This window comes from Delphinapterus leucas, chromosome 5 (assembly GCF_059928025.1).
Source record: "Delphinapterus leucas isolate spDelLeu-1000000601 "Yukka" chromosome 5, BTC_Dleu_Yukka2, whole genome shotgun sequence".
NCBI classification, from domain to species: Eukaryota; Metazoa; Chordata; class Mammalia; order Artiodactyla; family Monodontidae; genus Delphinapterus; species Delphinapterus leucas.
In genome coordinates this window covers 63,529,664-63,557,584 of record NC_143133.1, presented here as the reverse complement: position 1 = coordinate 63,557,584, position 27,921 = coordinate 63,529,664, and the positions used below count along the sequence as shown (strand labels likewise).

At 36.6% G+C, this 27,921-nt stretch overlaps 1 protein-coding gene across 3 annotated transcripts in view; it reads left to right on the top strand.

Annotated features, from left to right (window-relative positions):
• The window catches only part of TMEM156 (transmembrane protein 156), a 52,251-nt gene that overhangs the window by 12,459 nt on the left and 11,871 nt on the right, over positions 1–27,921 (top strand). For 2 of the 3 annotated variants that reach the window (XM_022565912.2, XM_089911790.1), the window contains exons 2-5: positions 10,953–11,222; positions 12,181–12,441; positions 15,642–15,761; positions 17,962–18,045. In XM_022565912.2, coding sequence (XP_022421620.1) covers positions 10,953–11,222; positions 12,181–12,441; positions 15,642–15,761; positions 17,962–18,045 — 735 coding nt within the window. Of the gene's footprint in view, positions 1–8,891; positions 8,971–10,952; positions 11,223–12,180; positions 12,442–15,641; positions 15,762–17,961; positions 18,046–27,921 lie in introns of all 3 variants that reach the window. The other variant, XM_089911791.1, reaches the window with a different exon arrangement.

Here is a 27,921-nt window from a genome sequence, read left to right as displayed (position 1 = left end):
TGTCATCACTCTCAGGAAGATTCCTTCTGCTCTTTCCGATCAACTCTCCTTCCAACCCCAAGGCAACTTTCTGGCCTAGCTCACCATAGTTTAGTTTTGTCCCTTCTTATACTTCGTATTTTTTAAAAAATATATTTATTTATTTGGCTGCACCAGGTCTTAATTGCGGCATGCAGGATCTACTGCCCTGACCAGAGGATTGAACCCAGGCCCCCTACACTGGGAACATGGAGTCTTAACCACTGGATCACCAGTGAAGTCCCTTATACTTTGTATAAATGGAATAATCACAAAGTATCTACTTTTGGTCTGGCTTCTTCAGCTTAGTGTAATGTTTCTGAGATTAATCCATGTTATTGAGTGTATCAGTAGTTCCCTTCTGTTTATTGCCAAGTAGCCCATTGTCCGAATACACTACAATTGTCCTTTCAACCACTGGGTTGTTTCCAGTTTTTGGCTATTATAAAAATGTGGTTATGAACGTTCTTCTACAGATCTTTGAATAAATATATATCTTCGTTTCATTGGATAACCATCTAGTAGTGAAATAACTGAGTATATTTAATTTTATAAGAAATCACCAAATGCTTCTCCAGAGGAGTTGTACTCACTATAACTCATGGTAAAATTTATCTTCTCTGGTTTATATCTAATATATTGGACCAATAACACTTAGAATATATATATTGTCTGAAATAATCCATGCTTCCTTAGAGTTCCCTGACAACTGATTAACAGAGGAATAACCTAGGTATTGGGAAAATATGACATAAAGTAGTTTCTGGAGCTCCTGTTGTGGGCCAAACAATGAAGATTTTATTATAAATTATCACTTACTTTTGAAGTTCAACAGATAGATGAGACTTCTGTTCTTGTAGTCATACTTTAAAAAACACTTCTGGCACAAAATATCTAAAAATACGAGATTAAACATATTAAAAACTTTAAAAATACATAGTTGAACTGATAAGAAAATAAAAAAACTCCTTAAAGATGGAAAATGACTAGAAATTACAAATCTAGGTGGATAAGCAAGAGTGAAGAAATTGGTCACCTCAGGAGCATCTACCAATTCCTGGTGGCTAGAGTCTCAGTTTCATTGGGCCATGCATGGGCAGGACATGTAAGTCTGGGACCCAAAAGATGATATGCTCCATGAAAGAGTAATCAAGGAAAATAACCTGTTGGTTTGTAAGTAAATTTAGTAAGGAAAAAATTCCTTTGAGAGTCTGTGAACACAAGATGGTCATAATTTGGATACCGAGGGTCATTGTCTATGAGGTGTGAAAAGCCCAATCCAAAAATTTAATTTAAAGTGCTTTTTGGATTAATGGTGCCATTAGACATCAAGTAGAGGTAAACACAATCCTCTTTGGAGGAAAATACCTTCAAACCAGATCTCAGATATTCCTGAATAAAATTCTAAGGAACATGTGCTACTATCAAAAATCATAAAACATATTAAGACTCCAGTTGACAAGAGTCAACAGAAACAACAAATATAATCAGATCTTTAAAGAATTCAGATATCAGAATTATGAGATAAATATAAAATAAGTATTTAATTTGTTTCAATACATTAAAAATGGTATCAAAATGTATGATTAAGAAACAAGATTATTAAATATAACCAGGCAGATTTGAAAAAGAACCCTACTAGAAATTCTAATTATGAAAATATAATAATTTGAAGTAGAAACACAAGGAATGCAATAAATAGATTAGATGCAACTGAATAATGAATTAATGAAGTAGAAGTAAGGAAATTACTTAGAACACATTTCAGAGAACCAAAGAAATAGAAAATGTGAAACAGAGTTGAATTAGAAATAGCTCTCCATGGGAGAGCAAAGGGAGATATTTCTAATTAAACCTATGAAAGGAGAGAAGAGACAGAATGGGGAAAATGTTTGTAGAGATGTGGCTGATAATTTTACAGAAGCAATGAAGGACTCAAATCCTCAGATTCAGGAAACCCAATAAATTCTAGATAGAATAAATAAAAAGAAATTCTGTAGAACATGAAACCTAAAGAGATCTTAAAAATAACCAGAGATAAAGGCAGATTGTCTTCAAAGGAACAATAGTTAGGCTGAGAACTCACTTCTTGAAAGCAACAATGAAAATCAGAAGGCAATGGAATAATGTCTGCTAAGTGCTGGGGAAAATTATTGTCAATCTAGAATTGGTGAGATATATATCTTCAGATGAACAAAAACGGGGAGTGTATAATCAGCAGATCCTCAGTGAAGGAACTGCTAGAGAATTAATTTCAGGAGAAAGAATATAATCCCAGGAGAAAAGACAGAGATGAAAGAAGAAGTGGCAGGAAAAGAACCCTCAACAACAATCATAAACATATGAGTAAATCCAAATAAATCTTGAAAATATTACTGTATAAAACAAAATTAACTACTAATTTGTGTGTTAATGAAAAAACAAGGTAGAACTAAAATGTTGTACAAAAATAGCATTTAAGTCAGGAAGGATGTGATCAGAGTTAAAGTATTCTAAGATCCTTATATTGTTTGAAAGAGGGTAACATTATTGATTGGCTTTAGACTTGTTAAGGATGCCTGTTAAAAATTACTAAAATAATAGAAATATAGTGTCTAACCTGCAAATAACTAAAGGGAAAAACAATGGAATTTAAAAAATCATTAAATCAATAGATAGCAAGAAAGGTAATAGGGAAAGTGGTAAAAATAGAAAGCACTAAATAATATGATGGAGTTAAATCCAAATATATGAATGATCTCAGTAAATGTAAGTAGGTAAATCTATCCAGGTAAAGAGACAAAAAACTATCAGGTTAAATTTAAAAATTTTCAGCAATATGACATTTAAACGAGATGCATCTAAAGCATTAGAATATGAGAAAGATAAAAATAAAAGGATGAGGCTTCCCTGGTGATGCAGTGGTTGAGAGTCCGCCTGCCAATGCAGGGAACGCGGGTTCGTGCCCCAGCCTGGGAAGATCCCACATGCCGCGGAGCGACTGGGCCCATGAGCCATGGCTGCTGAGCCTGTGCGTCCGGAGCCTGTGCTCTGCAACGGGAGAGGCCACAACAGTGAGAGGCCCATGTATCGCAAAAAAATAATAATAATAATAAAATAAAAGGATGAGAAAAATATAAGGTGCAAATAGTAACTGAAGAAAGCATGTATCACTGTCTTAATATAAGATTTTAAGATCAAAGTCATTATTAGCAATAAAGAAGATCAGTATGTATGGAAAAGAGTTCACTTCACAAAAATATCTATCAGTTCTAAATTTGTAGCCCCTAATGAGATAGCTTAAAAGAGACATTTATAAATTCATTATTAGAGTGGGAGATTTTAAACATGATCCTCCAGTATAAAATATAATCAGACAGATAATAAGAATACAGATGATTCAAATAATTTATATAACTTGTTTTATCTAATGACATATTTAGAATACTTAACTCAACATCTGGAAATACATATTAGTTTGGCACACTTATGAAACATTAATACAAATTCACCATATACTAGTTTATGAAAGTAAGTAAGCCTCAATAAATTTCAAACAATCTTTAATATGTATCTGACTAAATGCAATTAAGCTAGAATCTAGTAACAAAAAGCAAACTAAAAACAAACACTGTATTTGGAAATGTAAAAATAAGCCATGGATGAGAAGAAATCATAATGGAAATTAGAAAATGGTAAAAATTAATGATAATAAAATAACATCTATTAAAACTTGTGGGATATTATAAAAATGGCAGATATTTAGAAGAAAATTTATAGGTTTAAGTACTTATATGTAAGATGTCAGAAGAAAGACAGTGAGATAAACCCAAGGAAAGCAGAAGGCAGGAAATAATAAAGACAAAAGCAAAAGTCAATGAAATTAAAAGATACAATAGAAAGGATCAATAAAGTCAAAAGTTGGTTCTTTGGAAAGACTAATTAAATGGACACACTTCTGGAATGACTGATGTATTAGTTTCTTATGGCCACTGTACAAATGACCGCAAACAGTAGCTTCAAACAGCACAAATATATTATCTTACAGCCTGTAAGAAGTCCCACAGAGTTTTCACTGAGCTAAAATCAAGGTGTTAGTAGGGTGTTAGAGCCTCATTTCAGAGGCTCTAGGAAAGAATACATTTATTTTCTTGTCTTTTCCAGCTTCTGGAAGCTGCCTGCTTTCCTTGGCTTGTGGCTTCCTTCCATCTTCAAAGCCTGTTGAGTTTTTCTCCCATCTGACACATGTATGATTACATTATGTCCACCCAGATAATCCAGGATAATTTCCTTATTTTAAGAACAGTTCATTAGCAACTTGAATTCCACCTTTTGCCTTAATTCCTCTTTGCCATATAATATAACATATTCACAGGTTCTGGGAATTAGGATACGGACATCTTAGGGAGGCCATTATTCTGCCTACTAAAACTGAATAATCAAAAGAGAGAAGGCACAAGTAACAAATGTTAGGAATGAAAAAGGGACATAGAAATTTAAAATATAATGAGATTATTATGAATAACTTTAAATCAATAAAGTTAAAATATAAAGACACATTTCTAGAAAAATATAACTTACCAAAACTTACCTGGGAAGAAATGGAAAACCCAAGAATCTTACAGCAATAAAGAAAATTGAACCAGTGGTTTAATTTTCCTGAAAAAGCACTAGGTTCAGATGGTTTTATATGCAAGTTCTGTCAAACTTTAAAGAAATGGATTGAACAGATAAATGCAATTTTATTTTTATTTTATTTATTTATTTATTTTAACATCTTTATTGGAGTATAATTGCTTTACATTGTTGTGTTAGCTTCTGCTGTATAACAAAGTGAATCAGCTATACGTATACATATATCCCCATATCCCCTACCTCTTGCATCTCCCTCCCACTGTCCCTATCCCACCCCTCTAGGTGGTCACAAAGCACCGAGCTGATCTCCCCGTGCAATGCATAAATGCAATTTTATAATAAACCTTTTTAGAAAATAGAAAAAGGGGAACATTTTCCAATTTATTTTTAAGGCTAGTATATCTTCGTATCCAAACCCAACAAAGACAAAAAGGAAAACTTTACAGGCCAATCTCATTTATAAATATAGGTAAAAAACATTTAAACAAAACATTAAGAATCTGATTGCAGCAATGTACAAAAATGATCAAATTAGATTTATTCCTGGAATGCAAGATTGAGTTAGCATTAGAAAATCTAATAATGTAATTCACTGTATTAACTGATTAAAGAAGAAAGACTATATAATCATCTCAATAGTTGTTGAAAGAGCATTCAATTATATTCAACAGCCCTTATAATTAAAAACTCTTAGCAAACTAGGAATAGAAGAGACCTTCCTTAAAGTGAAACGGGATATCTAAAAATGGTTATACATCACTCTCAGCGTTGAACATCATAAGCATGCAGGAGCAAGCAAGGATGTCTGCTCTCAACACCTCTATTTATCATGGTACTGGAAGTCCTAGTCAGTGCATTAAGACAAGCAAAAGAAATAAAAGGTATAAGGATTGAAAAGCAAGATATAAAGGTGTCATTATCTGCAGTCAACATGCATATCTGCATAGAAAACTCAAAAGATTTATAGGAAAAATTAAAATTAATAAGGAAGTTTATAAGTGGTAAAAAATAAAATTGATATCCAAGAGTCAACTGTATTTCCATGTACCACTAATAAACAGAAAACATATTTCTTGAAAGGTACTATTGGCAATAGCAACAAAAAATAAGGTAGCCAGGAGGAAATCTAACAAAAGATATATGGGACCATAATGGTGAAAATTTGGAAGCTTTATTAAAAGATATCAAAGAATACCTATATAAATAGAGAGAAAAAAAGGAAGAAAGGAGTGATAGGAGAAACTCAGTAGCATATCTTTTTTCTCCAACTGATTTTGAGATTCAAGTCAGAATCACAACTGGGTTCTTCACTGAACTTAGTAAGCTGATTCTAAAATGTATTGGAAAGAGCAAAGGGTCAAGAATCGCTAAGATGTTCCTAAAGAAAATGAACAAGGTGAGGGGACTTTTCCTGTCAGATATAAGAGCTTTACAGAGCAAAAGTAATTAAGTTAGTAAGATATCTTTGCCAAGATAGAAAAATGGACTGATGGAACAAAATTGAGAACCCGGAAACACAGTCATACATACATGGATACTTTGATAGATTATAGAGATGTCATTACAGATAGTGGGGAAAAGATAGACTACTTAATAATTGGTAGTACAATTGATTATCACATGTGGGAGAAATTAATCTGGTTTCCTACTTCATACTGTACACAGTATCAGATAGATTAAGAACTTAAACATAAAAGGCAACACTTCAAAACTTTTAGAAGACCATGTGGGTGAAGATCTTTTTAAAGGAGAAGGATTCTTTTCTTTTATAAATTTATTTACTTATTTATTTTATTTTTGGCTGCGTTGGGTCTTTGTTGCTTCGCGCGGTTTTTTCTCTAGTTGTGGCGAGTGGGGGATACTCTTTGTTGTGGTGTGCAGACTTCTTACCTCAGTGGCTTCTCTAATTGCAGAGCACGGGCTCTAGGTGCGCGGGCTTCTGTAGTTGTGGCACGCAGGCTCAGTAGCTGTGGCTCATGGGCGCTAGAGTGCAGGCTCAATAGTTGTGGCACATGGGCTTAGCTCCTCTGCGGCATGTGGGATCTTCCCGGACCAGGGCTTGAACCCATCTCCCCTGCATTAGCAGGCGATTCCTAACCACTGTGCCACCAGGGAAGTCCAGGAGAAGGATTTCTTAAACAAGACACTAAGCACAAATTGTAAAGAAAATGATTGATAAATTCAATACATTCAAGTTAAGAGCTTCCTTTAACTAAAAGATCATGAAGAAAATGAATGGACAAGGTACAAACTGTGAGAAGATATCTTAATAGAAAATGTAAAGAACTTCTTAAAATTTTTAAAAGGAAAGTTAAAAACTCCTAAACATTAATAAGAAAAAGACAAACAACCTACCAGAAAAATAGAAAAAGTAGGGAAAACCAGGAAAATACACTTTTAAACCATGATGAGGTTCTATTTAGCATTCACTGAATTGTCAAAACTTGAAAAGTGCTGGCCAAGATATGCGTCAATGGGAAACCTTTATACACTGCAGGTGGGAGATTAAATTGGTCCAACTGCTTTGTACAATGATTTGGCATTTTCTAGTAAAATCAAAGGTGTGCATACTGAATACCCAGCAATTTCATTCAATATGTATGCTAGAGAAACTTCTGTATTTGTGTACCAGGAGACATGTTCATGAATATTCATAGTAGCACTATTTTAAAATAAGCTTTATTGAGATATAATTTATATATAATAAAATGCTGCCATTTTTAAGTATAAAGTTTGAGGTTTGACAAATGTTTACAGCAATGTAACTATCAACAAAATCAAGATATACAACTTTCCAATACCTCCAAAATGTCCCTCTTTCTCCTTTGCAGAAGAACCCTTCTCCCACTATCGATATAGTTTTCCATTTTCTAGAACTTCATATGAATGGAATCACATTAGTATATAGTCACTTGTGTTTGGCTTCTTTCCTTTGGGATAATGCATTTGAGATTCATCCGTGTTGTTGTTTGTATCAGCATTTTCTTCCTTTTTGTTGCTGAGTAGTATTTCATTCTATGGATATGTCAGGAATTGTTTATATATCCACTAGTTGTTAGACTTCTGGATTGTTTCCAGTCCTTAGCTATTATAAATTTTAAAGGTGCCATGAAAATTCATGTACAGGTATTTGTGTGGACATATGTTTTTATTTCTCTTTTGTAAACTCCTAGGAGTAGAATTGTTGGGTCACGTGCTAAATATATATTTAACTTAAAGAAAATAAAAATGTTTTCCAAAGTGGTTGTACTATTTTACATTCCTACCAACAATGTATAAGAGTTACGGTACACAGCAATATTATCCAGAACAGCAAAAATAGAAACAACCCAAATGCTCACTGTCAGAAGAATAGATACATAAATTGTAGTATATTCATTCAAAACGTACCACAAATAATTAACTACAGCCATGTGTAGCAACACGACTAAAACATATTCTGCAAAAAAATCAAGTCATAGATGAATACCTACAATATAGCCCATATATATGTATACAGTATGCTAATGCAACAAAATTCAATGTGGTGCTTAACCTCTGTGAAAGAAGGAGTATGTAGGGGCAGGGAGGGATAGGGTGCTTCAGAGATGTTGCTAATATTCTATTTCTTAACCTGTGTAATAGATACATGGGTGTTCGTTTATTTTTATTATTCTTTAACTGGAACAATACATTTTATATAGGTTTGTATATGATATATGTTTACAATAAAAGTTAAAAAAGAAAATAAAGACAGTTTAACCTTACTCTTTGCTTTTCTTTAAAAAGAAAAAATCATTGACTTGGGCATTTGTCCTATACTGTAACTTATTTTCCTAATTCTAGTTAGTATTCTATATCCTTATCTTGAAAGATTGCAGTCTTAGTACTGGAGTAATTCTGGAATGCATTTCTATCTCTGGGAGTGAGAATTTAGATGTCTGACTCTCAGCAATATTAATGGCAGTAGTTAAATTCATATATCCTTGTTTATGAAGATGAGAATACAGCCCACCTGATAACAAAAATGATTGAGTAGAATTCATTTATTTCTTAAAATTATACTGGGGAAGGATATGTCCTGTATTTCTTTCTTTCCTAATTGAATTATTTAAAACTAAGATTTAAAAACTATCATAAAATGACCTCATAGCCAAATACAATGGATATATCTCAACAATTCTAGAAAGCCAAGTTTGTCACTTATTGGATAAGAAGACTGCAATATTGACAGTAAACATTTCTCTATGACAGTAAAAATTTCTCTATCTCCCTTCTAGGTCATAACATAAGAATATAAATTCAAGAAGTTGAAAATTTCATAAGATGAAAAATGCCAGTGAGGAAAATGGAGAGATGGCAAGAAATAATTTTTTCATGTGTTTAGTAATACAAAAAATCTACAGATTATAGATTTCTATCAAATGATACATTCCTATCTTCTTTTTGAGACATTATTATTGAAGACAATTTTTTTTAAAATAGTTTTAATTTGATTACAACTTTGTTTACAAATATATTGAGACATTACAAAATTGTGTATTTGACTAAAATACAATCTCTACCTCCCAAAACTTTTATAGCAACTCAAGTATGAAATGTGTTTATAGCTGGAAATTACATGTGAATTATTACAGAAGCAATTTCAAATGTAGAGGGCTGGTAAATGAACCTTTAATTTGTTAAGTAATAAAAATATCATCAGTAACGAAACAATTATGAAATTACTATCAAAGTACAAATTCAACAAGTAAAAAATGTGCTTTAATATAAATCAATAGCTTGATTTTCTTTTACGTTTGAATCAAGATGTATGACTAGGAGTAATCATTCTTAAAAATGAAGAAATTCTTTCATTGTGCTCCACATTATTTAGAAAATTTTAAAAATATATTTTGCCCCATGTGATTATGAGAAATGGTAAAGAAAGCCACATAAATGTGGAACTGAGCGTGTCAGCTATTTTCTCATGCGAGTAAATGACTGTCAAATTGAGAATATCTGAAAGAGAGGTTACCTATTCCTTAGTTTATCATTACTGCTACATAGGGATTCCCAAGTTTCATATAGTGAGCTTTAATTACTCATGTGGATTAAATCTCATCTTAACTAAAGGATGAATTTTAAATTTTTACTTTGGAATATGGGTTTGCATTTTAATAATATACATTTGAACAATTTTCAAAAATATTTTCATATATATCACTTGATGCTACTATAACCCTACAAGGTTAGCAGGATCTTGTTATTATCTCTATTTTGCTAATGAGAAAATGAGACTTGTGGAGACAAAGTAAATTATTCAGGTATCTTGGCTAATAACAGCTTTAGCACTAAAGTCTTTGTCTTTTGCTTTGAACTCAGTCTTCCTTCTATTATGCCATTATTTCCAAATCTGATACTTGTCTTCACACCAAAATAAAAATTATGATGTTATCCTATTAAATTTCAAGTAGGTTGAATAATGGTCACCCAGATATATCAGGTGTTAATCCCTGGGAACCTATAAATGTTACCTTATAGGGAAAAAGGGTCTCTATACATGTGATTAAGTTAAGAACTTTGAGATGGGGAGATTATCCTGAGCCTTATCCCAGTGGGACCTAAATCTAATCACAAGTGTCCTTATAAGAGAGAGGCAGAGGGAGATTTGACACAGACAGAAGAGTAGAAGATGGAGATACAGAGGAGAAAGTAATGTGACCATGGAAGCAGAGATTGGAGTGATGTGGTCACAAGCCAAGGAATGCCAACAGTCCCCAAAATTTGGAAGAGGTGCAAGGTCTTCAGAGGGAGTGTGGTCTTGGGAATGCTTCGATTTCAGACCAGTAACACTGGCATTGAACTTCTGGCCTTCGGGACTGTAAAAGAATAAATTTCTCTTGTTTTAAGCCACCAAGATTGTAGTAGTTTGTTACAGCAGCCCTCAGAAACTAATACAGATATACTGTTCAAGTTTTCCATTCCCTGTTCAACTCCATGCAATTCACTTGAACCTCTATTTGGGAACAGGTGGATTCAGAGGAAACTAAGGTTTGTCCATTAAAATTTTCCTAGAAAGGAGAATGGTTACAATGCTAGGGTTTCAAAGAACTTCTCAGCAGGACTTCTCTTCTCTGAAAATTAACAGGGAATGTTGACAAATTTTTTTAAAAATATTTAAATGGACTAGATATTGTTAATTCATGTGAAAACAAAGTCTTGTCAGTGATAAACTGAAATGTACTGAATCTGCCTAAGAAAAACTGGGAGCTTATTGTGTATTCATTTGAATGCCAAAAACTCAAAATTTTACAGTAAAGAAAGTTGTTTTTTGTTTTGTTTTGTTTTTTCCTTTATAGGAAACACGTTGGAGCTATCATGCCTGGAAGTATGTTTACAACCTAATTTCACCTATTCATTCTCCTCTTTAAATTTTTCTTTCGTGACTTTTCTGCAACCAATAAAAGAAACTCAGACTATTATGGGAATCTTTCTAAATCACTCCAGTTTTCAAAACTTCACCAGGATTTGCCAAGACATCACAAGTGAATTTAAAATGTGCTCCTCATGTTTGGCTTGTGAGTCCAAAGGAAACATGGATTTTATTTCTCAGGAACAAACATCAAAAGGTAAATGCAAAAGAAAAGTGAGAATTAAAATTATCAAGGATAAATAACCTCATTCTGTTAAAAAAGTATTAATAATACATCCCAATGTTAAGTCTAGTGGCCCTGGAACACTCAGCCATGTGGTGCTTAATGAGTGACTTACAGGCTTTGAGATAGGATAATAACTTGTTCTTCGTTTACTTTATCAAAATATCTATGCTTAAAATACATCAAAATGCCACTAATCCATGTACATTTAATGGTTAAAGTATTATTTAGCAAGCTCTCTTCAAAAGTACTGAAAAAATTCTAAGTAAACTTGCAGGTTCTCATATAAAATCACACTTGATTCCCCAAGGAGTCACTGAATCCTTGATGCATCCTTATAAATAAAAAAAATTTGGATATAGACATGCACACATAGGGAGAATGCCATGTGAAGATGAAAGCAGAGATCAGGGTGATGCTTCTATAAGACAAGGAACACTAAAGACTGCCAGCAAACCACCAGAAGCTAGAAGGGAAGCATGGGACACATTGTTCCTCACAGCCCTCAGAAGGAAGGAACCTTGTCAACACCTTAATCTTGAAAGTGTAGCCTCCAGAACCGTGAGACAATAAATTTCTGTTGTTTAAGCCACCCATTTTGTGGTACTTTGTTATGACAACCCTAGCACACTAGTATAATGTGGGATGGGAAATATTGTTGTGGTCATTTTGGAAAATAAAATCTGTCCCACAAGTCATCAGGAAAATGTTTGCTTTTTCTTTGAGATGCTCCAATTTTATTTCAAACTCACCTAGCTTTCACTCTCTTAAAAAATGTAAGCACTGTAATTGTTATTTTTAGTGCTGGTAACTTCTTGTTTCTACTCTTTTTTGTTGTATAGGAAGGAGGGGATTTAGTTTTGAGTTGTATGTGTTTTCTTACTATGTACTACTATTTTTTGTGAATAACATTTTCTTAATCTCTTTCTAGTTCTTATCATGAGAGGATCAACGGAAGTGAAGGCAAATGATTTTCATTCACCTTGTCAACATTTTAACTTCACTGTAACTCCTGTGGTTGACCACTTGGAGGAATGTAACATTACCTGTAATCTAAAAACACACACTAGAAGGTCAGCAATCGAAGAGGAAGATCCAAACAAGGAAACAGATATAAACCATACTTGTAGAATTATGGAACACCCGACTAATTGTATAAATATTTCTTTGCACCTAGAAATGGATGTAAAATGTAAGTTTTTAAGGAAATTGGAGGGAAAAGGAGAATGGAATATAGACACAAAGTTAAGTAAGGACTATCATATTAACTGCATTGAAAGTTGAATAGTTGAAGAATTTTATTGATGAAATAGCAACACTGGAAAGAATGTTAGCCCTTTATCTGTTTATTTTTCTTTCAAAATGTGCTTTTTGTGGAACCCAGCTGTACTCAGAGGTGGAGGAGACGTCTATGGGTTGTGATCTGAGGGGCATTAGAAAGACCCTCTGCCCCAGAATAACTTCTGGGAATGCCTATTAGCTGTGCTTGAGGTAACACTATCACACTTGTGTATTAAAGGATGATATTTCTTTTTAAATGTAAATATACATATGTATTGTGATGTGCTATTAAATTTTGAATTGATTTAACATGTCTTCTCTTAGAGCTGAGAAACAGACCTGAATTAAAGGGATTTTTGATATATTGCTGTGAAGTTAGGTGGGGTACAGATTAAGCATTTTGAGGCACTGGATGACTCTGAGGGAAAGGTAGGAGTCTGAAATATAAAACTTACATATATCTTAATTCTGCTTAAGGTTGATTAACACTCTAGTCACCCTATTCTAAATTAACACAGTTGATCCTCACTACTAAGCAGGGTACCCTCACTTGACCCATAAACTCTACTCTTGAAGAGCATTTTATGATGTAACCATTTAAAGAGTGCCTGCTGTATGCCAATCAGTGTGCCAGGCACTGGAGACACAGAGATAGATGTATGTAAAACAATGGAGTCAGTGCAATCAGTGGGACAGGTGCTATGGCAGAGTAACTTGCTGTGTTTTCTGAGGTTCCAGACATAGGGAAGCCTTTCAGATTGCCTTAGAATGAGTTTCTAAAGCTTTGATTCTATTAGAGGTAATTATTTTAAAATGTTATATTTATTTTAAAGCAAACGCAAATATATAATATGCATGCATTTTTAAAGTGAAATATAAGACTTGAAATAAATTTCTCCTGTGAGTTAGTTTGCCCAAGGCCCTACAGTCTCTGCAGTTAGGGGGGTATTTCAAGGTGTGTGTATGTGTAGGGGGTATGGGAGAGGATCTGAGAAGCTGAACAGAGGGGTTAATTCCCTCTGGCTCAGGAATGAGGTTGGAGGTTTTGAAAAGACCACATAGAGAAGGAGACTATGATGAAATCTGAAAGATAAAGAGGTTTGGATTATAGATATTTAAAACTTATATTTGTTTCAATGTCCATTTATGTATCTATCTAATTGCTTTTTATGTTTTCTAAAACATGAAGGAAAAATAAGCATTACCATATTCCTTATTTTGAGAATTAATTTTTGTGTTAATGGAAAAAATCATAAATTCCAAAGTGAAGTAGTAATTGACAGCTTTTATGGGGCCATAAATCAGAAAGATAACAGAGGTGTACAAATATGTAGCCTTTTTTAACCTAATTTTTATTGGAGTATGGTTGCTTTATAATGTTGTGCTAGTTTCTGCTGTACAGCAAAGTGAATCAGCTATACATGTACACATATCCCCTCTTTTTTGGATTTCCTTCCCATTTACGTTACCACAGAGCACTGAGTAGAGTTCCCTGTGCTATACAGTAGGTTCGAATTAGTTATCTATTTTATACATAGTAGTGCAAATATATAGTCTTGTATTTGGGGAAAAGTATACCTATTTTGCCATGTGTAGAAGATTAAAAATTTATTCATATTTTACTCTGCTGTCCAAAGACTAATTTGATCTCCCTTAAAAGTCCTATCTACTGGAGGGCAGCGGGGGGGCGGGGACTAAATTTAGTCCAGTCTGGTAAATTTACTCAGAAAAAATAATTTAATCTACCTCTTTAGATTTTTTTCAGACTCCTGTCCATTTCCCCTTGTTCCTCTCCAAGACAGCTACAGGGACGGGGAGTAGGGGGACAGCATAGGATGTAGGGAGATACACTCATCTGTGTTCTCACTGGTGCTTTGGTGGGTGTTCTGGCTGGCTTGGCCCGAACTGTGTACATTCTGCTATTGTAATATAAATTTGGTAAATGCATGGTCCTTTTTTCATAGCTTGATCAGTGCCCCATGATACCTTGGTATTGGGCCCACCTTGGCTCCTGCTGGCACTGCACATTTTCTATGCCAGTTAACTGCATGCTTTTATTTTGCTGAGTGAGGTATGCAAGTCTAAGTAGTATGGAATGATGTTAGGAAGGCCGAGTGCTGCCATTCCAGTCAACCTCTACCTTCTCCATTCAGTGTCTTCTCTAAATAAATGTTCACTGCCTATTTAACGTACATCTGCTTATGGAGTGGGGGACCTGTAAAAGGGGTACCCAGATCATGAGCCCCCAAACAGCAGTCATCTAAGGGCATTAAGAAATTATATATCCTGCTAAGTTGAATAAGTACTAGCTGTGTTTTGCATACAAGGAAGAGAGTACATAGGGTGGCTTAGAAAATCAGTAGATAATTGTGTTTTGGATATAATGAAGTCAACCTCCTTTAAGTCACTGATTCCTGGGTCTGCTGGCCAGTGTGTGTTTATGGGACGAAAGAATATCGTGCTAAGCTATTGCTGATGGTGACTCTACTTCCATATTGCCTCACTGTCATTTGAATGAGCGATTTTTTACCTGTATACTTATTAAATTCAGGCGAGAGTAACTGTATGTTTAACTAATGCATGCACTTGATCTGATCATTGCCATGTGAGCCCCTGTGGAAAGAAGGTCTGATTCATCATCTACCCTGGTCTCTTATATGCCTCAATCCAACCTCTTTCTTTGCCTTTCCCTTTCTTCCCCATCCTCATCTTACACACTGCATCTTTGTTGATTTGAGGATACAGTTTTTGGCTGCTTGGTCCAGGGCCAAATTGTTAATCACAAATGGCTCTGATTCTGGCACTCTGCTTGCTGTGGTCTTAACCTAGTGATAGCAATGATAGCAAAACTAACATCAATATAACTTGGAAGTGAAATTAATCCTAGAATTTTGAAACTAAATGGATCCCTGGAAACCACTTGGTCATGTTTCTTCATTTAATATGTTAGGAAAGAGCTCAGGAAAGCAAGTGACATTGTAACAGTGATGGTTATACATTCAACTTTTCAGTTATGGGCAGAATATATAGTAGAAGCCAGCTACATCACCATATTGCCTCTTATCTGCTGCATCATTTTACCGTATTTTTATAGTACATTTTTTTTTGCAGATTTTATTTGTTCCATGAAGATCACTTGGTATGTCCTGGTTCTATTAGTTTTTATATTTTTGCTCATCTTCATTATCCACAAAATACTTGAAGCCCACAGGAGAGTGCAGAAGTGGCAGGGTAAGTATTGAAAAATAAATCCATCTTGGGAGAATTCATCTAGTATCAAGGTACTCCTAATCTTATCTGTAGGTTCGATTTCTTTTTCTAGTTCAATTTACCACTAACTGAGCACCTACTGTGTGTAAGTGGTGATTCTACGTAACCGAAGGAACATAAGCATAAGTAAGACATAGTGCCAGCACTCAGGGATTTTCATGTGTCTTTCTCCAGCCCAGACAAGTGAATAGAAGGGGAAGAAAGGCTGCGTGAACTGGAAGGAGTTGGTGGACTGGAGGTTGAGCAGAGCTTGGTGGAAGTGAAGGCAGAAGAGGGGTAGAAGAATAAGGAGTGGTGATAAAGAATTTCGGAGTTGGAGGTCTTGAGCTCTAGGCTCTAGGTGATGAGCAGGAGTCAATCTTTAATAAGTGTGGGGGGACAGTAGATTTTTGACTGTGAAGCACTAAAATGTGTAGTTGGAAATCAGGAAGTAGGGATGATATTAAAAAAGAATTAACTAGTATAACACGGGCATCCACCTATCAGAATGGACATTGACTGTCAACTACTATCGTGGTCTTATGGTGTGTACCCATGTATATACTGGCCCTACTGGTGTGTGAGCATGTATACATGACCCTTCTGGTGTGCACCCATGTACATACTGGCTGAATATCAGACCTGATGGACAGTTTATAATATGAGTAGTTGGTCTCTTAAAGACAGGATAAAATGTGTCATTATAAGACTAGGCTTTGGGGCTTCCCTGGTGGCGCAGTGGTTGAGAGTCTGCCTGCTGAAGCAGGGGACACAGGTTCGTGCCCCGGTCCGGGAAGATCCCACATGCCGCGGAGCGGCTGGGCCCGTGAGCCTGGTCGCTGAGCCTGCGCGTCCGGAGCCTGTGCTCCACAACGGGAGAGGCCACAACAGTGAGAGGCCCGCGTACCGCAAACAAACAAACAAACAAACAAACAAAAAACTAGGCTTTGGAGTCAGGTGGACTTAGGTTAGAATCCTAGTGCTACCACTTACTAGTTATGTGACTTTGCGCAAGTTACTTGCCATATTTGAGTGTCCCTTTCCTCCTCTGTAAAACAAGAATAATCACCATTCCCACAGGGCTGAGGTAAGGATTGAACTAAAGAGATTACATAAGAAGTGTAACACAGTGCCCTGTGCCTAGTAGTTCTCAATAAAGGATAGTAGCATTGTGCTGGTGTAGTATTTCCCAAGGCTCTTGTGTTTTTACCAGGCAAGGCTGTGTTAGTCCTTTCAGTAGGCAGAAAGAGTGGTTGCCTGTAGGGTTGAGTGAAAGTTTCATTAATTTTTTTGGCTGTTTGTTGGAGATATTTCTGAGAGCAGTTTCATATCAAGTCTTGTCATTGGTACCTTAGTATATACGGTCCTAAATGCATTGGTTAATAACATCATCAGTATTGTATATTTGTAGAATAAACATTTTCAGAACATTTTCATAAGATTTTTACTAGATTCTCAAAGTTTATAAACAGGGTATGTGCTATTCCTTTCATTTTTTATAGATGAAAAAAACCCCTGAGCCTCAGAGAGATTAAGTGTTTTGTCCAAAGTAATACAGCTAATAAAATGACAGAATTAAGACCCAGGGTCTTTCTAGTTTTGAAAATTATATTATTTTAAATAAATGTATATCATTTGCAATTAGTGCATAGTTTTGAGTTTCTTGATCTGTTTTTCTATAAATGATTACATATTAGGAAAGAGAGAATAGAAGCCAGATAGAAAAAACTGCCTAGAAAGAGACCAAGAGTGGGGAGTGACATTAAGTTTTTATGAACATCTACCTAAATGACAGGCTTACTGGCTTTCAAAAGCTGCCTTGCAAATCCAAGCATATGAAGTAGTGAAAAATACCACGCCATTTATGACATTAAATATTATTAAATATTAAATATACATCAAATATTCTGTATTTATCTATTGTATGTAATAATGTAAATAATATTCTGCATTTAAGAAGAGATGCATAATGGCATTTATGGCAGTGGAGAAGCCGCTGGTTTTAGAAAGTACCTATTTGTTAAATGGAAAATAATAAGAAAAGGCTGTTAATGTCTTGTTACTCCAGGCTCTGCTGTGAATGGCCCATTTTCCTTGGTAATCCTTGGAACCAACATGGGGAATATATATTAAGAATGTGCTTGCTTATCATCTAAATATTTAATTTCTTTTCTTGGAATAGGTCATAAATACAAACCTACATCTGTCCTCTTAAAGGGAAGTGATTCTGAGAAGCTGCGAACATTGAACGTGCAGGTCATTTCAGGTGAGTTCTGTGACATGCAGAGTACCACTTATGAAATTCCAACACTTCACCACTCACTATTGAGTAAACATAAGATCGAGTGATCTGAGCTCATTTAAATTAGTCTTGTAGCTGGAAGAAAGGAGCTGTGAGCAAATGAAATCTAGTTTAATATGTCTTATTATCAGGCGACAGTTATGATCAAAACTACCTCCTTAAATAATGGAAAGTTGGTTTAATTGGCAAGAAGAAATTCATGTGAGTAGGCAGAGGAGAGAAAGCAATAAGGAATAAGCCTCAGGTTTATTTTTAAATGAGACAAGATACCATTATTCCTCGGAATTGCAAGAAATAACTGCAGAGTGGGCATGGCTTTTGCTGGAGCCTTCGCTTAGCAGAGGGTGTCATTGTACAAAGAGAACGTCTAATAGCTCCAATTAAAAAGTCCCCTGTCCTCTCCTGAGAACTAGAAATGGAATAAGGGAATCCTAATTAGAGCAGCTAAGGGGGCTGTGAGCACAGATGCTGTGGTTCGATCTCGTTCTTCTAATTGTGAAACCTTCTGAATTCAAGTTGTCAAACCGCATTAAAAAGAAAGAGAGAGAGAATGCAATGTGGGCAAAGGCCTCTTTTTCATCAGGGAGAAATAATGTCCTTGACTCTTTGAAAACCACAGAATTATGACTAATGTTACCACAGCACCTTGCACACAGCCAGGGAGCGGGCGCCTTCGTACTCTGTGACAAGTTAGATAAGGAGCTTCAAGTCAGTATGTAAACGGTTTTCAAAAATGTAAGGAAACCGAACAAACCCCGAGCACCCACCATAGCTGCATCTGTAACCACGTGGAGATTCGCACAGCATTTCACTGGGAACTGTGCTGAGACTTTCCTTAGTTATTTAAACTAGGAGATACCCACACGCCTAGCGTGAGGAAAAATTGGGTTGGGTGCACCTAAAGAGCTCAATTTAAAAAAACTTAGACTTTCTAGTCTCATAATTAGCAGTAAAATTATTAACCTATGGCTAATAATAAGCATTAGCTAAGTAGTCATTTGACACCAGCTAAATGTGAAGAAAGTTGATGAACATTTTGTGGGGTCAGTGATAATTTTGTTTGATGAATGACATAAATATCATAGGGCGGTTTCAAATGGCAAAATTAACTTTTATGGGGAGAAAATTGCATTTACTCTGTTCTCCCCTCTTATCAGTACTCTGACGTTCATGTACCAGGCGTGTTTTAACCTGGTGCTGCTGGGCTTTTGGTTGCCTTAGGAATTCTGGTACTTTCTCTTTTTAAGTCATAATTTTGAGCATCACAGCCTCGTCTGAGAAAAGGTCAGCAGTTCCCATCAACCAATATAATCGGGGGAATCGCAAATTTAAAGTACTAGCTAACCACACGACTAACCTCACAGGTTCTATTTATGAGCCTGTGATTTTCATTCACCAGAGAAATCTGTCTCGGCCATCCTTTCCCTTTAATGGCTCTCACAAAAAAATCCTCTGGCTTTATTACCAGGCATATAATATTAATGTTTAGAGCAGGCCAAGGGGTGATGGCCTTTTTTAAAACCAAGAGGCCTTTTGAAGCTTAGCATCTTAAAGAGGGGTAGAAGCAGATGCTTTCTTGTTATATATATTCCTTTAACCTAAATGCAATTTTCCCCTCCCATTATAAGTTGCTCTTTCTGAGAGCAAAATGGGAAGGAAACAATGTCTCCCCCGAGTGCTGTTTTTAAGGCCTCTCTTTGTAATGATGGATTATAGGCAGCAGTGAGAATCTAAGGGGAAAAAATGTGCCAGCGTGGTTCTCGGGAGAAGCAGTAACACGAGCGAAAAAAAAAAATGTATTTCAAAGAGAGCAGTGAATATAGTCACATTCAGCCGAGCAGCTTGCTGTCAGCTCTGGCTGTACATTCCAGAATGTCTCTCTAGTTGTTCATGTATTGCAAAGTAAGAATTGTGACACACATACACACAGAGCTATAGATAACTCACACCCTCAAAAAGATAAGAGAGAAATAAGGAGAGATTACCAACACCCTGGCACTGCACGGGGCTTGGCATTTACTGGCGCAGGTTAAACACCGATAGAGTAAATGAGCCTCATCGCTGTAGAAAGAGATATCATACAGAATCAAATCCCAAGCTTTTATGTGTCTCTGATATTTTCTTCCTTGCTTGGGGAAGTGTGATACCTTCTGTTGATTGCCTTGGTGTTAATCTATTTTACATTTTATTCGCTCAACTATTCTCTTCACACAGGTGATAACTCTGTCTTATTCATCTTTGGATCCCTGTCCCTAGCATAATATCTGGCATGTAGTTCATGCACAATAAAAGCTTAAGCACAAACCTTAAGGGGAGATGAGTAAAAAGAGAAGATGAACGAGAAATGAATCTTGGGGGTTGGGAAATGTGAAAACAAATGGGGAAACAAAGAGTGTTCAGAGGGAACATAATTCCATTTCATTGAAGAACATAAAATTCACTTTGTAGAATTGCTAAGGATATCAAAGAATAATAAAAAAAAGTCTTGAAGAAGAGATTTTGAGAACGATGCAAAAGTAACTTTGAAATGCATCCCTAGAAACAGTGCTTAATGAGTTGACCACATTGGGAGACCAAGGCCAGGGGCAGGAGCAGTGTACTAGGACTCGAATTATTGGATGCAGACAATAGAAACCAACTTGGCTGACTTGGCAGAAAGGAAATTTATTGGAAAACCAGTAGGTAACCCATGCAAGCAACAGGAACATTAGGCAAGCTGAGCTTATGCAGGAGGCAAGAGAGGCCAAGCAGCCAAAAATACAGCCCCATAGGAATGGTCTGGTGAGAATGCCTCTGCTGGTGTCACCACCACTGGATGCTCCCTCTGGGCTGCTAGAGCTTCCCTTTGACCACCTTGCAACTTTGCAGCACTGTCCAGCATTGCAAGCCCTAAGGAGGGGTATCTGGTTGACTGAATGCAGGCCACAGATTGGTACTCTGGGTACCAGGAGGCAGGGAGAGGAGATATATGCCCCTCTGGCTTCCTGCATACTTGAGAGTACCCCTGAGATGTCCACATGCTGGTCAGCCAACAAATAAATATCTATAAGCATGACACTAGGTTCCTAGGATTCGAGCTTCCACTGCATGGGTCAGCCAAGGGAGTCCTGTCATCTCTCTACTTTGTCCATCAAAAATGGTGAGATCTTTAAAACTTGAAGTTCTTCACCTTCGAATATTCAACCAAAATCTGTTGAACACTGACTATGGGCCAGAAATTGTGCTAAGCATTGCCGATACAGTGGCTGTACCACAGCGCAGTCCCCGCCTCCATGGAGCTGACACCACCCTTCAGGAGATTCAATTCCTAGTTCCTTAGGAGAAGGGAAGCTAATTAAGCTATACAAACTCATTCAGCACCTTCCACGTGCACAGTACTTCCACACACACCATTTGATTTCATTTCATGAGAGCCTCACTTTTTTTCCTGGTGAGAAAACTGAAGCTAAGGAAGTTTAAAGTAACTGACCCACTGCCAGATCCCAGCAGGGTTAGGATTCAAACTCAGTTCTGTCCAATGGCTGCACTTTCCAGCGCATCACTTAATGGCAAGATGAACTGGGGAGTTTACTCCTGCTGGTTCAAGCCACAGATCAAAACTTTTCTCGCTACTTTACATTTAGTGCTGGGAACTGAGATGAGACATTTTCTCTGTAAGGTATCAGAAGCTTGTGTGAGACAATGTGAGTCATCCTCAAAGTAACATTTCAGCATTGGCACTTAATGTGGGTGGGCTCTTAGGGACCACAAAGCAAAGAAAACGGAAATTCATTGTGAAAGAGAATTGCTAAATGCCAAAGGGAAGTGGATGACCCAGTAATATATATTACTCCAAAATAAAACTAGTGGAAATGTAAAATTATAATTTGCAACACGTTTAAGACCAACATAATAAAGACTAAGCAGGTTTCAATTTTCTGCCAAAGAGAAGATAAATTACTGGTGCCAGATGTCTAGCAACCAAGCAAGATAACATGAAAATTTAATTTTTACTTGCTTAACTATAATATTTAAGACTCAAAATACAGATTGGGGTCCATAAAACAGTAAAGGTTATAGCCATCTGCTTGGTTACAGAATAGATCAAGATTCAGAGGGTGACTCTACATGCAGGAGGAAATTCATAAAGTGTGAAGAATCTATAGGCAAAATAGGATGATTTATTCTATTCATTCATTGAATGACTTTATGTGACAGCCATTTGTGCCAGGTCTGAAAAAACTGATGATAAAACATGCAGATAAACATCTTCTCCATCTTCGCACAGACTCCCCCTGCCTGAACCATTTGGCCTCACTCGCCACCTCCCTTGCAATCCTCCCCTTTTCCCACCCTGCCTTTATCTAGTTAAGTCCAACCCTGTCCTCTGATTTTGGCTTAACTAACACTTCCTCAGGGAAGTTGTCTCAGAGCTGGTGGACCAGGTAAATTACACCCTCATAACATCACACTTCTCTCTTTGTGGCAATTATCACTGTTGCTCTTTTACATTTCTGTTATTATTTGATTGATGTCTCTCCTATGAGCCAGTTAGCTCCTTGAGATCTGGGACACTACCTGATAATACTTATCACTGCATCCCCAGCTCATGGCACAGTGCATATGAGTTCATAATAGGTACCCAATAAATATTTGTTAAATAAATACAACTCTACACTGTCTATGTTGAAAGAATGACTGCTGCTGTCTTACAAAGACCTTTCAAATACTTTCCCCCACCCCCAGAGTATAACTTTTGATAATGCCTACCCAAAATAACAAAAGGAGAATGGTTAAACACTTCATCAGTTTTATTCCTTGGAGTATTAAGGATACCTGAAGTGTGAGTGAATTGGAAACTGAGTCAATGGCTCAGAATATTGGCAGCTGTCTGTTCAAGGAGGGTTTTTTTTCCTCTTTAATTGCTATTTCTAGATAATTCTGCAGTCATTTATTTTTCCATCCTCATTTGACTTTCACACTGGCCAGATTTGGAATAGCTGAGTAGTTTTAGGATCACTGTTAAAAATAACAGATGGATCTTTGAACATAGTAGGGTGTTGGCCTCTTGAATAATGGAAATCTATTTTAGGCCACCATAATTGGTTCTATTAACCCTAAAAGGCTACTAGCTATCTTGGACTTGCACAAAAGTGCCTGTGTTTTTATGTGATGGAAAGGTCAGAATGATGCATAGCAATATTGAAATTCTGCATTCCTATGACAGTAAGAAGAAATAATTAAGACAAAAGTTTTTTTGAAGCCTGATTAGAGAACTGAATAAGAATCACCAAACCATCTGAAAATGTCCACATCTGTCTTGACCGAAGAAATCTGTGACGATTAACTTGAATTCCTTCCTTTTTGGAGAGGCTCTTATGAGGAAACCAAGTACTTTGTGGGTAACAGTTTAGACATTTATTGCCATTGTCTCCACAAAGAGTCATGGCTGAATCTCCACAAAGAGTCATTGTCTCCACAAAGAGTCATGGCTGAAGTGTGAAGGAGAGAAGGAAGCGCCCAAGGTCATCGCTTCCGAGTTTAGCTATCCATAGTTCTCTGCTGAGTTCACACACAGGTCCTACTAAGTTCTGAGCAGGGCCCTCCAGTGGGCTTAAAAAGATGCCAGTAAAAATACTTTGTTTTGCACTTGGTGGTGCTTTCTCACAGGGCACTCTTATTTTCCTTATCTCCAAATTCCTGGGTGGTACCCCAGAGTTGACTTTTTGTTCTGCTTGAACCCACACCATTTTATTAAGAAACATGAGGCACAAAGAAGTTAAATAACATTCTTTCAGTCATTCAACATGTATTTATTGAGTACCTATTATGTGTCATGCTCCAAGGTGGGTTCTGGGGAGTAAAACCATGCATAAAAATACAATCTCTGGGGCTTCCCTGGTGGCGCAGTGGTTGAGAGTCCGCCTGCCGATGCAGGGGACGCGGGTTTGTGCCCCGGTCAGGGAGGATCCCACATGCCGCGGAGCGGCTGGGCCCGTGAGCCATGGCCGCTGAGCCTGCGCGTCCGGAGCCTGTGCTCCGCAACGGGAGAGGCCACAACAGTGAGAGGCCCGCGTACCGCAAAAACAAAACAAAACAAAACAAAACAAAACAATCTCTGTACACAAGTGGGCAGACAAATAAGGATAAATTATGCAAATTTATGCAAAATTGGATAAATTCACTATTGGGAAAGTAGAGGTCACAGAGGGTCATAGATAGTACGGATACATAAATCTGTTTTGTTCTTCTTTTGTTTTTTGGCTTTCCAATTTAATAACCAAGTAAAATTTAGCTGAACAAGTATTTTTGGAGATAACGAATATCAAACATTGATGGGGCAAATTCCCTTAGCAGCCAAGACAGACTGACTAGGATGGGGAAGTTTTAGATGTGTCTTCAGTGTGGGAGATGTACCTTGTCTTTGACATGAAAATCATCAGGAACAAAGTGAAGAAAATACCTCATAAGTTTCCATTACTAAGTGGGAATCAAGAATTACTTTGGAAAGATGAATTGAGGTTAGATACCAGATGACATAGATATAAAGCATTTTGAAAAGTGATAACCTTTTTTAAAAAGGAGAGAAAGAAATATCAGAGGTCAGCTTGGACACTGTCATGGATGGAATGATAGGGGCTTTATTCAAGAACCTAAGGCATGGAGTTTTATTTTTAATCAAAGTTTCTACTGTTGGAAATCCATTTTGTTCACTAGACTCAACCAGGTCAAAACTCAGACTGGGGTTCTTTTTAATTTTTTAGGCTCTGCTAAGGTTCTTGGAAAAAGTCAAAGAAATATTTGGTTTAGAGATTTGACAAATTCATGAAAAGACTTCTGTGAGGTTTTAAAATACTTCTGACCGCTTCTGCTGACTTAACTAGTGTTGCTGAATTAATATGATTTGAAAGAAACCCTATATCTCAGTGTAAAACGAGAAAAAAATTCCACCTGTTTCAGCTATTCTAAAGAAGGTATAAAAATGACAGGATATCCCACCTTTTTGCCTTTTTATCAATTTTTCAGAAGTTTTCCTATTAGCGTGTAACTTACATGACTTTGGATACTAGGAGAAACAGAAGATAACGTACCACTAGAGAGTTACTTCGGACTAGCTGTCATTTGGACAGATAATGGCTTTCTGAATTATGGTTATACCATACTATAGAACATCAGCAAACCTAATGAATAAGCAACTGATAGCAGTTTGGCTTTCCAACAAAAAGAGCTCTGTTAATTTTCTTTGATAATTATTTGGTTTCATGAATAGGCTCTTTTGAGATTTTAACCTTTAAAAAGAATTATCTCCAAATCTCAAATTCTGGAAGGTTATAAGATGTTTTGTCAGGGAGGAGGGGTTGTGGGAAGGGATAGTTAGGGAGTTTGGGATTGACATGTACACACTGCTATATTTAAAATAGATAACCAGCAAGGACCTACCGCATAGCACGGGGAACTCTGCTCAATATTCTGTAATAACCTAAATGGGAAAAGAATTTGAAAAAGAATAGATACATGTATATGTATAACTGAATCCCTTTGCTGTACACCCAAAACTAACACAACATTGTTAATCAACTATACTCCAATATAAGGTAAAAAGTTTAAAAAAAGAGGCTTTGTCAAGGATGTCTAAACAATTATTCGCATGGTAAATTCATTCTGAAGCTTTAATGTGCATCAGAATTAACCATCAAAGACTCCTGGGCCTTTATGAAAGGAGACTGTAATTCAGTAGATCTGGGGCAGGGTCCTAGAACCTGCATTTTAAATTACTACCTCCGGGGATTTTCAAGCCAAGGCTCTGTTGATCACTTTATTCGTTTTCTATTGTTGTGTAACAAATTACCACAACCTTAGGGGCTTAAAACAACACATGTTCATTATCTCACAGTTTCTTTGGGTGAGAAATTTGGGAACAACTTTGCTGGATCTCAGGGACTCACAAGCTTGAAATCAAGATGTGAGCTGGCCTGTGTTCTCATCTGGAGGCTCTCCTTCCAAGGTGGTTCAGGTTGTTGGCAGAATTCCTTTCTTTAAGGCTGTAGACTGAAGGCCCTGGTTTCTTAACTGGCTCTCAGTCAGAGGCCACTCTCAGGTCCTAGAGGCCAGCTGCAGACCCCTGATACATGACCCTTTCCATAGACAGTGCAGACATGGCGGCATGCTTTCTGAGCCCAGGGAGGGATGCTCTCTGACCCCAGGGAGGGCCCAGTCTCTCTATTAAAAGCTTTCACCTCTTTAAGTCAGACCGACCCAGGATAGTCTCTCTTAAAATCAACTGATTTGGGATGTTAATTACGCCTGCAACATCTCTTATCTTAGTGTAACCTAGTCACCGGAATGAGATGCTATTTACCGCCCTGCCCATGCTCAAGGGAAGGGAGTCACGAGGGTGGCCATATACACCAGGGGTGGGAATCTGGGGGCTGTTTGAGATCCTGCTTGCTACAGCCACCCTTGAGAAGCACAGATTTCAGAGGACAAAAATCACAGACGCCTGGGAACTTTCAGTGTGACACAGATAAGGCTGATAGATCTAGTCTCATAGGTGCGGTTGGTCCTTACTGACAATAAAATAAAAATGGAAAGACTGGCCTTGTTTTCCCACCTTTGCTCTAATCAGTCAGGAAAGCTTTGTCATTTACTCTTTACAGCTAAAGGCTCCATAGGAAAAAATGTGGACTTTGGTGGTGATTTTAGCATTCCTATAGGAATGAAAGGGCCCTCTGTGTCTGCTGGACATGGCCTCAAAAAGGCATCTAATTCCCTTAAAGAGTAGTTGCTACCTTAATTTTTAAAATGTCTAGTTAAGACGGATACTTTTCTGAGAAAACTTACAAAACCTCACATCAGAAGAACAGAAAATCTAAACAAAACCATTGTCATAGAAGAAATAGAAAATTTGTCAGTTATCTCTCAAAAAATAACAGGAAGAGCAGTACACAGCGGAATTTTAACAATTTCTAAACAACAGATATTTCCAGTGGTATTTTAACTGTTATAGACCATAGAAAAAAAGGATGTTTCCTACGTCTATTTATGAAATAAACATTTATATTCAAGCCCAAGGAAGATTGTCTAAAATGAAAGTATCAATCTTACTTATGTCTATCTATACAAAAATCCTCAACAAATATTAGCAAAAGAATCCAGTAGCACAGTTTAAAAAAATATGTATACATACATACATACATACACACACTCCTATGATCAAGTGGGGCTTATTCCACGAATACAAGAACAGTTCAGCATTAGGAGATCTATTAATATCACTCACCATATTAACAGATCTAAGGGAACGATTGTTGGATCATTTCTATAGATGATAAAAATGTATTTGATTATATGCACAAAAGAAGAAGACTTAGAAGACCTACTTTTCTCATTATTTATTCTACAAATTTACTTCTAATTTTTAAAAGACAAATATAGCTGTTATGCCATATTCAATTGATTTAAAACATTTCAGCATAGATAACATGATGTTACAGTTAAATATTAAGCACACCACAAGGGTCTGAGCTATCAACCAGAGACTTTGCTAAGTAGAATGATGAATATTAGAAATGAGTTTTCATTCGTAAAATTAGTGGTAATCAAAGTCCGAATTGTATGTTCAGTGTTGAAATTAGAGGCATTCAAGATTTGTTAGCTGGATAAAATATTGTAGAAAAATGCTCCATGGCTACACTAATGGGGTATGAGAACCCAGCCAACACTGTAACCTCTACTTTAGGAATCGTCCAACTCCTTGCACAGGTCCCTGGCTGCATGATGCCAACTGCAAGCCTAATCAAGTCCTACCTCTGGAGCCTGTCCTGTCCTCCCCAAGTGAGCTGTGAAGCCCAAGTGACAGGG